This window comes from Malaclemys terrapin, chromosome 4 (genome assembly GCF_027887155.1).
Source record: "Malaclemys terrapin pileata isolate rMalTer1 chromosome 4, rMalTer1.hap1, whole genome shotgun sequence".
Lineage (NCBI taxonomy): Eukaryota > Metazoa > Chordata > Testudines > Emydidae > Malaclemys > Malaclemys terrapin.
In genome coordinates this window covers 99,607,423-99,619,576 of record NC_071508.1, presented here as the reverse complement: position 1 = coordinate 99,619,576, position 12,154 = coordinate 99,607,423, and the positions used below count along the sequence as shown (strand labels likewise).

Genomic DNA, 12,154 nt, shown 5'->3' with positions numbered 1-12,154 from the left:
AATTGAGCACATATTTATTAATATTATACTGTTACCAAATTACATTTTGATTTATATTCTCTTTTGTCTTATTGTGTCCCAGTTTTTTCCTATATTATTAAAAAATCAGCATTATATAATACGATGTTTTAGCAAATGCAAGTCCTTATGCACTCCCTATTAAAGATTCAAAAGTATTTTTGTGTAGAGTGTGTGAACAAGGTTTGTGAAATGCTAATGGTGTGAATTATGGTCATTCATCACTCCTATACTGAGGTATAATCTAGTCTACCGGATGGTATGGCAAATCATCCTGACATGTTTATATTAATGTGTATGTAAATGAGCATAAGAAAGAAATGGTCAAATTTATGTTAAAGACTTCTAAAGGCTTAACAGCATCTTACTAAGTATATATGTCAGCTTAATCTAATCCTCCTACTTCTAACACGTCCTGTGGTCTCAGCACGGTGCCTATAATGCTCTCATATGTTATGAGGGATTGCCTCTGAGAAGTTCACCATCAGTAGTACACTTTGTTTAATAAAACTTTACATTTGGTCTTAGGCTGACAGAATGCTATCTTTCTCAAATTTGCATCACAAACCTTTAGCTGCTTCTGACATCAATAACACTGGCAATAATACTTTCCAGTAATCTATTACAACACAGAGAGTGCACATATTCTCAGTTCCCATCTTACTTTGTCAGCTGCAAACAGGCTGCTCTAATTTGCTTGGACTGGTTCAAATGAACATTGAAATTCGTTGTGCCAAAAAAGCACTCTTCTAATCAGCATCTCATTTGAGAAGATCTTTGGTGGTGTTCCTTTCCTTGCCTCAAGGTCTTCAAGTTCTACTTAAGTAAAGCATCTTTCTTTCCCTTCATGTCCACACTGATCTCCTTGTAGAATGGACAATGCATTGGGGTTCTGAGCTCACCAAAAAGTCTGCTGATGCCAGCTACTGAATTAACCTCAGGAATGGAACAATAGAGTATGGTTTATACGTTTGTCTCCTGTGGAGTGTTCCCTCTTATCCTAAAAGCTATCAATGGAAACCCATCAATATCTAGAAACACAGCAATGTTTAGTTAGAATAGAATATGTTAGAATTTAGTTAGAATATGACCTCCCATATGAGGTCATAAAAAGAGGACCCACCACAACTCTCTCTTGGTTCCCTTGCAGTTTGAAGCCTATGGTAAATGAGGACTTTGAAAAGCAGGGATGGCGGGTCGGTCATGGGATCCACCCTGAATACAACACCCTGAAGAACTGCAGTTCTTTGTTTTTCAAGTACGTGTCAATGTGGATCCCACTGTAGGTAAATGTAGGGTTACCATATTTTGTGCCTCCAAATGGAGGACACTCCACGGGGCCCCGGCCCCGCCCCCAGCCCCGCCCACGCCCCCTCCCCAACTCCGCCCCCTCCCCAAAGTCTCCGCCCCCTCCCCTGCTTCCCGCGAATATTAAATTCGCGGGAAGCCTGAAGCTGGTAAGGGGGGGTGTGGGGGGAGCAGGCGCGGCCCAGGCTGGCCCCCCGGCGGCGCCAGCCTGGGTCGGCTCGGGCCCTGGGGTGCCAGCCCCGGCCGACCACCCCCAGCCCGCCCAGCACTGCCGGCCCCCGGCGGCCCAGCGCACCCCCCCGCTATCCCGGACCGGCTCCCGGCCCCGCGGCCCAGCGCACCCCCCCGGCGGCCCGGCCCCGCGACCCCGGACCGGCCCGCGGCCCCGCGCACCCCCGGCTCCCCGCCCAGCCCCGCGGCCCGGCGCACCCCCCCGCTACCCCGGACCGGCTCCCCGCCCAGCCCCGCGGCCCGGCGCACCCCCCCGCTACCCCGGACCGGCTCCCCGCCCGGCCCCGCGGCCAGGCGCACCCCCCCGCTACCCCGGACCGGCTCCCCGCCCGGCCCCGCGGCCCGGCGCACCCCCCCGCTACCCTGGACCGGCTCCCCGCCCGGCCCCGCGGCCAGGCACACCCCCCCGCTACCTCGGACCGGCTCCCCGCCCGGCCCCGCGGCCCGGCGCACCCCCCCGCTACCCTGGACCGGCTCCCCGCCCGGCCCCGCGGCCAGGCGCACCCCCCCCGCTACCCCGGACCGGCTCCCCGCCCGGCCCCGCGGCCCGGAGCACCCCCCCCCGCTACCCCGGCCCGGCTCGCGGCCCCCGCGCACCCCCCCGCTACCCCCGGCCCGGCTCGCGGCCCCGCGCACCCCCCCGCTACCCCGGCCCGGCGCACCGCCCGGCTCCCGGCCCGGCACCGCGCCCCCGGCTCCCCGCCCGGCCCCGCGCCTGGCCCGGCACCATGCCCCCGGCCCCGCGCCTGGCCCGGCACCATGCCCCCGGCCCCGCACCGGCCCGGCCAAAGAGGCCCCGCCCGAGCCCTCCATCCCTCCCTCCCGATTTTCCCGGACATGCCCAGCTTTTGGGGATTTCCCCCCGGACGGGGATTTGAACCCCCAAAAGCCGGACATGTCCGGGAAAATCCGGACGTATGGTAACCCTAGGTAAATGGCAAGTAATATACTCTCGGGATTGTGGGAGTGAGTATCATTAGATGAATCAGTCAAACAGGGAATGAAGTATTGCTCTCCCAAACTTGGTGTCTGCCCCAGCACCTGTCAAGGGCATAGTGTTTCATAAGGGCATAGTGTGTCAGTCCATGTTGCAACCTTCCAAATCTCAGAGATCAGAATGTTTATGAAGCAGGTGACAGATGCAGCCTGTGCTCTAGTACAGTGTGCCTTAATGTTTGAAGAGAGAGGTTTGCCAGCCAGCTGATAACAGTGGAAATGCACTCCATGGTCCATCTGGAAATTTTCTGAGAAAAGATGGTTTGGCCTTTTGACAGGCCAGAAATGGCCACAAAGTGGCCAGGAGACAGCTGAAATAGCTCATTAAGGTAACACAGTAAAGCTTTGGATACATCCAGGGTGTGCAGTTTCTTCCTTCCTGGCATCAAATGCAACTTCAGGAAGAAGTCTGGCAAGGTAATGGATTGATTTGGATGAAAGTCTGAAAACTCCTTAGGGCTGAACTGGGGTGCAGTCTCAGGCACCAGGTTGTTCATATGAAAAACTGTGTAAGGCACTCCGGCCATGAAAGCCTGGAGTTCACTGACTCTCAGAGCTGAAGTGATGGTTACTAGAAAGGATAGTTTGTGATGATAAGGTGGTGCATAGACATGGTGACAGTCGTTCAAAGAGAGGCTCCATAGAGGACAAAACTGAATTCCCATAAGGGAGCTGGATCCTGAACCAGAAGGCAAATATGAAGGAAGACACTAGGGAATTTTGATAATGTTGGCTGTGAGAAGATCAAGCACAATTGTACTGGAGTGTGACATGCCAATGCTGCTGACAAGTGAACTCATCAGATAATTTAATACCTAGTTCAGTGCCTGTCTTGACATGCTGGTGGTGGCTTATACCAGTAGGGGAATCTGGAAAGCCTCTCTGAAAGGAGAAGTTTTGTGCTTGAAGATGGGGAGAACTTATAGCCCACTGACAGTGAAGAGCAATAGACCTCTTTTAGGGGTAGCACCAATGTGAATTGCACTGTCAATAATGGGGCCTGTACTGGTACCGGGAGGCACTTTAGCATGAGTGAGTGTTCCTATTCTCTCCTAAGCTTGTCTTCCATGATTGGTGTCAATGCTGTGGGAGGCAGTCCACAGCCAGGGCTGGTGTCAACACGGTGTTGAATACCATAGGTGGTTCCTTCTCCCCAGCCCTTGATGCCTTGTGGGACTGGTAGATTTCTCTCCAAGGCTTTGCGTTGTCTCTCCTTATGGGAGGCTACTGAAGTGACATCTGTCAGTGTGCCCTTTGATGTCAGAGATGTCTGTTTTGACATCGATGGTGTAGATGCCAGCTTCGGTGCCAGGGGCGGCAGTGCCAGTTCTTTTCTCAGCGCCATCTTTTCTGCATTGGTCTCAGATGTAGTGTATTTATTGGATGGGGTGCTAGATAATGATGGCTTGTCCACTAACAGGATTCTGGAATTGTTTCCTCAGGCTCTGATGAGATCTTCACGGATTGTTCTAGAAGATGGAGTTTAAGCCTTGTGTCTCTCAACTTACGCATTCTAACAGAGAATGACAGACAGGCATACTGAGCATCTGCTAGGTATGTGTGATTCCCCCAAACTAATCCCCCTTTGAAGGGGATTAGTCCATTGCAGGATGGACAGGGCTTTAAACCTGCAGGTTTCAAGTCTGCCACATTAAGGAGGTGGGGGTGTCAACAGGGGGGGTGTAGTCATTGATACTCAGTTAAAATGGGTCAATAGGATGATTGAGGTTGAACATAAAGGTAATCAAAGGAGTTCTGAAGAAAATCAGAAGGTTTGCAGACGGTTTAGCCAAAGCTAAGAACTAACATGCTGGATACTCACCAGGTTCCATCTCGCTGACACAGTCTTCGAATTGCAAGGAAACATCATGCTGCTCTGTCCTTTATACCCTCACATGGGGGCATAGAGAGGCACAAGGTGAACAGACACTACTACTTGAAAGTTTCCAGTCTTGTGAGCACTGAGGCTCATGCACACTTACAATAGGATGCACAATGACACATACTTACTCAAAGAAGAATGTTCTATTTTTTAGTCAAAAAAGGTAAAAGGCAATGTGTTTCTATAGTAAGTTACCAAGGCGCTAGTTGAATCTCTTATGTATTTTAATCTCAAGTGGTGGACTAGCATTTAAATTAAAAAGTCAACAACACAGAGTCAGCAACAAAAGCTAGCTTTACTAATTATAAAAAGCCTATGGCTAAGTTTCACCAAATATGGCAGCATAAAAGGCAAAAGTTGATCTCCTCTTTGGACTACAGAAAAAAAGCCTTTCCTGTAAAGCACATTACCGTTACTCTAGTGACATCAAAGCAAACTATGACCCTAATAAAGTATAAGTGGAAAGTTCCTAGAACCTAATAACCAGGTTATTAAGCTAAGAATTTTTATGTGAAAACCTATTTATTAGTATATGTCTATCAACAACAAGACTTCAACTAATTTGACAATTATTTTAACAGCACAATCTCAAAAACTAATAATCTAAATTGTCATTGAATTATAGAATCTAAACAATATTCTGGATTCTATTACTAAAAAGGTTGGGAAAACAATAAAAAAGGTTTGAAAACAGTAGGAAAGAAAAGGATTTCATACTCTTTTTCTTCCTACATGTTTGACCCCTTTGATATGCAGAATTATATAGGTAAAAAACTGTAAACATTGTTTCAAAACTGACAGTCGGAATATATAAAATTTATATTAATTTATATTTCATGAGCTATATAATAATAGCATGAAGAGACTCGAGGGGGTATTTTAGTGGTCCATTAGTATACTGCATCCCTTGAGAGGTTGAAGCAACTCCACTGGAGGCCTTATTCTTCACAATGCACCCAGAATGTATTTTAATGGAGCACTTAACCATACCCCTTGTTGTGCCTTAATGCTGTATTAAAGACCTTTTTTCTGATTTTGATCCTTCATTACAGCAGAAAGGAAACTGGTTTAAAAATTCTCGTATCTGGGGTCTACAGTGTACTGTCAGAGTGGTAGCTAACAGGAAGAGTAGCCCAATCAGTAGCCACTTTACTGGAAATTTTATTTTTAGATACATTGCACAGTGCTTCTTCTCTCCATATGAACTTTTTGAACAGAAGTGTTAAGCAACATGGGTGAAGTTTCCTTTTAAATTCTTTACTGGTAATTTAGTGCTGGCTGTAAATGTAATGCCTACTACATTTTCACAAGAATGCATTTCTTACCAATGATGATAATGATGACGGTCATTAGGGCCTTAGAGAGATTTAAAAGGAACCCAGGATGAATGAATAAATAAAAACTATGATGACTCATTCTATACCCATGCCATTAGTATAACATAAAATACCAAACAGTCACATTTCCCCCCATCCCATCTATTTATACATTTTGCTCAATTCTAGACTGAAATAAGGCAAATGTACTTTATTCCAAAGTAATTATTATATGCCCTGTGAAGCATCAGGGAGGAAGCAGGCAAAAGGATAATGTAAATCGCATGCTAGGAACATGTTTTAATCAGGCTTCTTCTTAGTTCTCAAACAAGGCATAGTAGAACAACAACATTCTGTCAGGCTATATGTTCATTTCTTGCTTCCTGGATTAAGCATGCTTATTTTCTGCCACATTTTTTATCGCTTTCTATTCTTGTATTTTAAATCTATTAAACAATGTCAAGTTGAATTTCCTTCAAAAACTGCTGCAGGTTAAGTAAAAAAAAAAGTAGGATCTTTGAGGGTTAGCTTTTATGTCAGCTAATTAATATGGATCAGTTGTGGTTTTACAAATACCTTTTTGTGTGTATATGTGCATGCGCACAAGAGATGGATATAGACTAAGGACCGGATCCTACAGTATGGAGGTTGTCCGTAACTCTGAAATGTTCATAACTCTGAACAAAGCACAGTTCAGAATCCAGATCCAGCAGTTGACATGCCAGGTCAGGTTTAAGCAGCAGCAAAACTTCCTACTCAGTGCCAGTGCCAGAGAGAGAGAGAGAGAGAGAGAGAACAGCATGTCCCCTTCCCGGGGTGGGGGGAACAGCCTGTCTTCTCCTGGCCGGGGCTGTGTGTGGTAAAAGCAGCCTGTCTCCCGCCCTCCCAATGGGGGGAGGGGGAGGAAGGTTTGAAAGCGGCGCAGACTCCTGCTCCTGGCTCTGTCTGTCTCGGTCTGGCAGCCCCAGCATCTTGCTGTAAGTGGCTGCCCTATGGGTGGGGGTGGGGGTGGGGACTGGCAGCCCAGATGTGCCTATCTTTAAGATGCCGTACAGGCACAGTACAGTATTTGCTTATTTTTTTGTCTCTGCTGCTGTCTACTTCCGGTTTCACATGGTGTCTGAGTGACCAGTCAGTCCGTAACTCTGGTGTTCATATCTTTGAGGTTCTACTATACTTCTGTTGAAGTCAATGGCTAAGCTCTTGTTGATTTCAATAAGAGCAGGATTAGGTCTTTAAACATTTTGTAGGCCTGTCAAATGAAAGAGTTTTCTGTGCAGTTGCACGTCCTTACTGTTTTCTCTAACTGAACGTAGCACAGACCCTAGACATCATGACACAGGAGATAAATTATAGTTATAATATTATTGGTTTGAGCGCTCTTTACATTGCAAGGGAACTGAAATTCTAGAGAGTTCTAATTCTGCAACAAACATTAATGATTCAAACAATATACTAAATTTGTTTGCTCAGCTGTCATTCATCCCTTCAGACGGGTCTATTTTAAAGCCACTGACTGACAAAACACTCAGTCCACATTTAAAGACACCATGCACTCACCACTATTCTCTACCTTAGAGAAACTGACATCTTTTCATTGTTTTTATATTTTAATCTTGTTTCTGCTCTAAATAATTTTTGCCTGCTAGCATCTGGAAATTACCAGCTATGCTCTACATGATCAGCAATACGAATGCTCGGTAATTAAAATGTTCAAAGACTTTGAGGCAGAAGATTCATCCTTCCAGAGTCTGACTCATTTTTGTTTTTGTCATCTATTTGGGCTGCCAGATTTCTTGCCAGGCTAATGTTTTTTTGCTAAGTGGTAATATGGCTGGTGGTCAGAAAAGGAACATTCATACCCTAATCATGCCTACTCTTCACAGGTGCTTTTCCAGCTAAGCTTTAGATATAGGTAAACAAATATTCCCCTTCCTCCCAACAGTAGTCTTACCTGCTTGTAGTGTTCCAGCATCAAAACTATCCTTCCTGTAGAAAGTTCTAAAACACAATGGAATTGCACTGCAATCTTCTGAAAGTTTCTCGACAGCTTGTCTAAACACAGCAACCATATCATGAAGAGTCCTATCTAAATCGACTGACGAAGCAGATGGTGAAATTAAGCTTAGGCATATTGAGATAGATGCACTAGATGCAGAACTGGACTCCACAGCTTCACATACAATTTGGCAGCCCTCTGACAACATCTTCATCACAAAAGTTTTCCTTTTTGGTGGATCATCCATTACTGCAGTGACATGCCACTCAATGAGTGCATCTCTGGGTAGGTGGGGAACCACGACCACAGTTAGAGTTCCACAGACTGCAGCTAGATCACTGTACATCTCTGGATCTTCTGCCTAAAAATTAAACAAAATATCCTGGGCATTAGCAAGGAATGGAAAAAACACAAGAAATAGAATTTTATATACCCTCACAGAACCTGCACCATGAGAATTTAATTTATAAAACTGGCAAAGCTATAAAGAAATAGCAAACATATTAAACGTTAAAGTGAAAGGAATGACTCATATTCCGTTATGTATATTAAAATAAATACAGTGTGTATACTATGATATATTCACATTGTGTTTATATGAATACTTCAGTACTGTTCTCAAGAATGCTTTGGTTTGTTCTGCAATCTTTCTTACTAAGAAAGTAATCTTAAGCAATTATGAGTTTAACAGCTAATACCTGCTCATCTTCCTAACCTTCTCCTCCTACTAGGTCTTTGTCATTCAAAGGAGGAGTACTGATCTTAACAAACTTTATGCTTATTCTTATACAATAGACAGGAATCAAAGAACAGTAAAACAGGATGTAATGTGACATTTGTCCAGTCATTTTCTTTGAATGTAAGAAATGTTACATGGCGCTGCTGAGGCCATGGAAATAAATGAGCACAATATTTATGTTCCCTGAAACAAATTCGGTTACCAATGACACAGGCTGTTCTGAGAAGCAGCTTGTCTTGAACATAGCTTTCTAAAGGGTGAGAGCCTCTCCCTAGTGACAAAGCTCAGCCTGTACTGCCCTGCAGGTCTGAGGTTATTCCTACACCATAGCCCATTACTTGGCAAGCCAACTGCTGTGCCTGTGAGCTGTATTTAATAATGGCAAACAAGAACTGGGATAATATTTAGCTTCTTACTTTCTCTACAAGTCCTGCAAAAATTACAAGCTAAATTTTACTGTACCATGATAACAACTCTGGGAAGGGAACAAAGGGCCGCAGACCACTGCATGTTCACTAAAGTTTCCTCTGGGAATGAGGGGAGGAATTTGAGAAAGTGCACCCTTTTAAATCTAACAGTTAAGCGTTTCATATAGAACTTTGTTCTGAATTTTTACTAATCCAGGGATTGACTGCTGGAGAGAGTGCCCCGCTGGTATTGCCCTGCACCTTCTATCCCTTTTCTTCTCACAGCACAGCTCCCTCAGGATAGCAACATAAGGCTCTAGGATTTTAAAACCTGAACAGAAACTCAGAATGGCATACTTTAGCCTCCAACAACCTTAACGTTAAGCATGGGCTTAAGTGCTTAAAGTTAAATATATTGTCACAGTTACAGAGTGAAATATGCCTCAGACCCCTTTTAGTCCCTCTGACGTGCACTTCTCAGGTGACAAATCTGGCTTCCTGCACCTCACTCTGAGTGGAACCATGCAGCCCAATCACTCAACAGCAGTTCCCTTGTTTCTCAACTGCATTAACATGAGAAGCCCAGCTGCATTTGACACCTGTAAACCCTTCCACTCCAGGGACCTGTGATGAGGGAGTTGATTAAAGTGACTCAAAAGTAGCATCTTCAAAACAAAGCATTATTTATTCATTCCCCAAAGGTACAAAGTATGTAGAGCAAAGGAGAAAAACAACAGAAGACCTACTATATACATGGCTTTTATACCTTAATCTTTCTGTGCCAGCTTTAGTAAATGCTCCTCAGCCCTGCTGGGAGAAACAGATGTACTGCTTACAACATGCTCTCTCTGGTTATTCCCTTCCTAGCCTGTCAGTTTTCGTTGACACTCCCTGGGCAATCTCTGGCCACTCACTCAACTTTGCTCCCTTTTCTAGGTCTGGGGTCCCTTAGATCTCTATCTTTTCATCCTTGGCAAAACATCTGTCACTAGGGTGGGGCCAAGGAGCCACCTCTTCAAGGCTATGCACCACGCTGCTGTGTTGGAGAACTTGTTGAGATACTCCTTATCTAGGCCATTGTTCTACTTTTCTTGCTTGGTTTCTTTAACAACCCCCTTTGATCTAACTCCACAGCAAGCAGTCCATTATAAACAAGCACACAAAGACATACAATAGATTTATAAAAAATAATACAGATATTTCCAGTTCTCCACACATGTGCCTAAATGATTAGTACCATCTTATGTATGCATGTGTTCCAAACACATTTCACTCATGAAACCTGTTAAATGAAAATAAATCTGTTTATGAAAGTAAATCTTATTTTATTATATATATCCCCCTGAAGGAATATTGTGTTGAAGGAATAATAAATTACTTTTACCTGTCTTCTGAGCATATGAATTTTTATTTAAACAAGTTTTAGATTTTCTCTCTGGTCAATAGCTTTTTTCATTTTTTTAAGAGATCAGACATTAAGTACTCTTGATATTAGTGGCTTACACTTTCTTCTCCTTTGTGTTTATTGATAACAACTTTTTTATATACCAATTTGCTTATACTACAGTCTCTACTGGTAATTCTGTACATTGCCTGACCTATGAATGGAAAAATAATAACAAGTTAAAACAGTCATTTTACCTAAGTCGATAAGGCCATAACACTCACCCTGCCTTCAATTCACATGCTCAATTTTCAGCCACTCACTCTCGACTTCGAGAGGAAGGAATAATGACAGGTTAGAGGCACTTTATTTCAAAATTCACTCACAAAGTTATTGACAACCATTTTTCCACAGAAAAGTCTCTGCTGCTTGACCCTCGTGAGCTGTTTACATGAAAAATGCACTTACTTCTAGATTAACGATAGTGGAGTCTAATTCCATACCAAACATATAGCAATTGCTTTAGCATCTCTGTTTTTGATATGGGACCAGAAATAGGGATAATTTGTCTCAAATTGCAGTCACTTCAGTCATAATAAAATCTCACTGAGTACTGTTTGCTTTCAGTACTTTCATTAGGTAAGCTGGGGCTGTTATTAAGGTACCAACACATAAATGTTATATTAGCACTTAACAGTAGCACAGTATTCTCCTCCAGGAGATGAATTCTAACCTTGTCAATATAATTCTGCTCTGAGTGCTGTAAAACAGTTTGAAAAGATGAAATACTGGTGCTTTGCACTGGAAAAAAAAAGTCATGCTCATTCAGGCTTAAAGGCCACTTTGTTGGCCCAAGGTGCTGAGGTACTGTTTAGAAAATAAGTCTAAAGAAGCTCTCTCAGGTCAAGTCATGCATTGAGACAAACTTTTCTCCTTTCTTGTACTTGTCTTAGGTTGTTAAATCAATTACTTAGTATTTCTGCTTGCCTTCAGCTGCCATTTAGAATATGAGAGGAAATACAAGAAAGGCCAAGATAAAGTATATTTTCAAACTCAACAAATGATAATCATTCTGAGTGAAAGACATACACTGTGAACCCAAACTGTCTCATACATAGGGCCCTACCAAATTCACAGTCCATTCTGATCAATTTCATGGCTATAGAATTTGAAATTTAGTCAATTTCACATTTTCAGATGTTTACATCTGCAATTTTCATACTGTTGTAATTGTGAAGGTCCCAACCTAAAAAGTGGTTTGCGGTGGGGTGGGGTTTCAAAGCTGTTATAGGAGGTTCACAGGTTTGCCACAGTCACTTCTGTGCTGCCTTCAAAGCTGGGGAGCTGCAGGAGTTCCCAGAGGTAGAGGTGGGTCTGATTTTCCCCAGGCTGCTGGGAGCGCCGCAGCTGGGGGCTCCTAGCTGCTAGTCCTATCCGGGCTAGGGATGGACAGGACTTGTCCTAACCCTACACAGCTGCTCTTGGGGGGAAATCAGACCCACCTCTGGGTACCTCCTCTGGCTGCAGGAAGCTCCGCGGCTGGGGCACTCCCAGCAGCACGGGGAAGACTGGACCCACCTCCACCTCGGGAAGCCTCCTCTGGCTGCAGGAAGCTCTGGAGCTGCTGCCCAGCCACTGAGCTTCATGCAGCAGGGGAGGTACCCAGAGGTGGGTCTGATCTCCCCCTGAGAGCAGCTGTGCAGGGAAGAGTAAGTTCCCTCCCTCCCCAGTCCAGGGAGTAGCAGCTGGAGCCTGGGGAACAGTAGGGGCCACTGGCTGAGGTGCCCTCAGCCCTGCCCCTCCCACTTCCCTTCAGGATTTATTTCACGGTCCGTGACACATTTTTCATGGCTGTGAATTTGGTTGGACCCTAC

General features: G+C 44.7%; 1 protein-coding gene across 3 annotated transcripts in view; it reads right to left on the bottom strand.

The window, feature by feature from the left end:
- The window catches only part of DPH6 (diphthamine biosynthesis 6), a 353,170-nt gene that overhangs the window by 56,942 nt on the left and 284,074 nt on the right, over positions 1–12,154 (bottom strand). For all 3 annotated transcript variants that reach the window (XM_054024803.1, XM_054024805.1, XM_054024806.1), the window contains one exon: positions 7,706–8,111. In XM_054024803.1, coding sequence (XP_053880778.1) covers positions 7,706–8,111 — 406 coding nt within the window. The remainder of the gene's footprint in view (positions 1–7,705; positions 8,112–12,154) is intronic.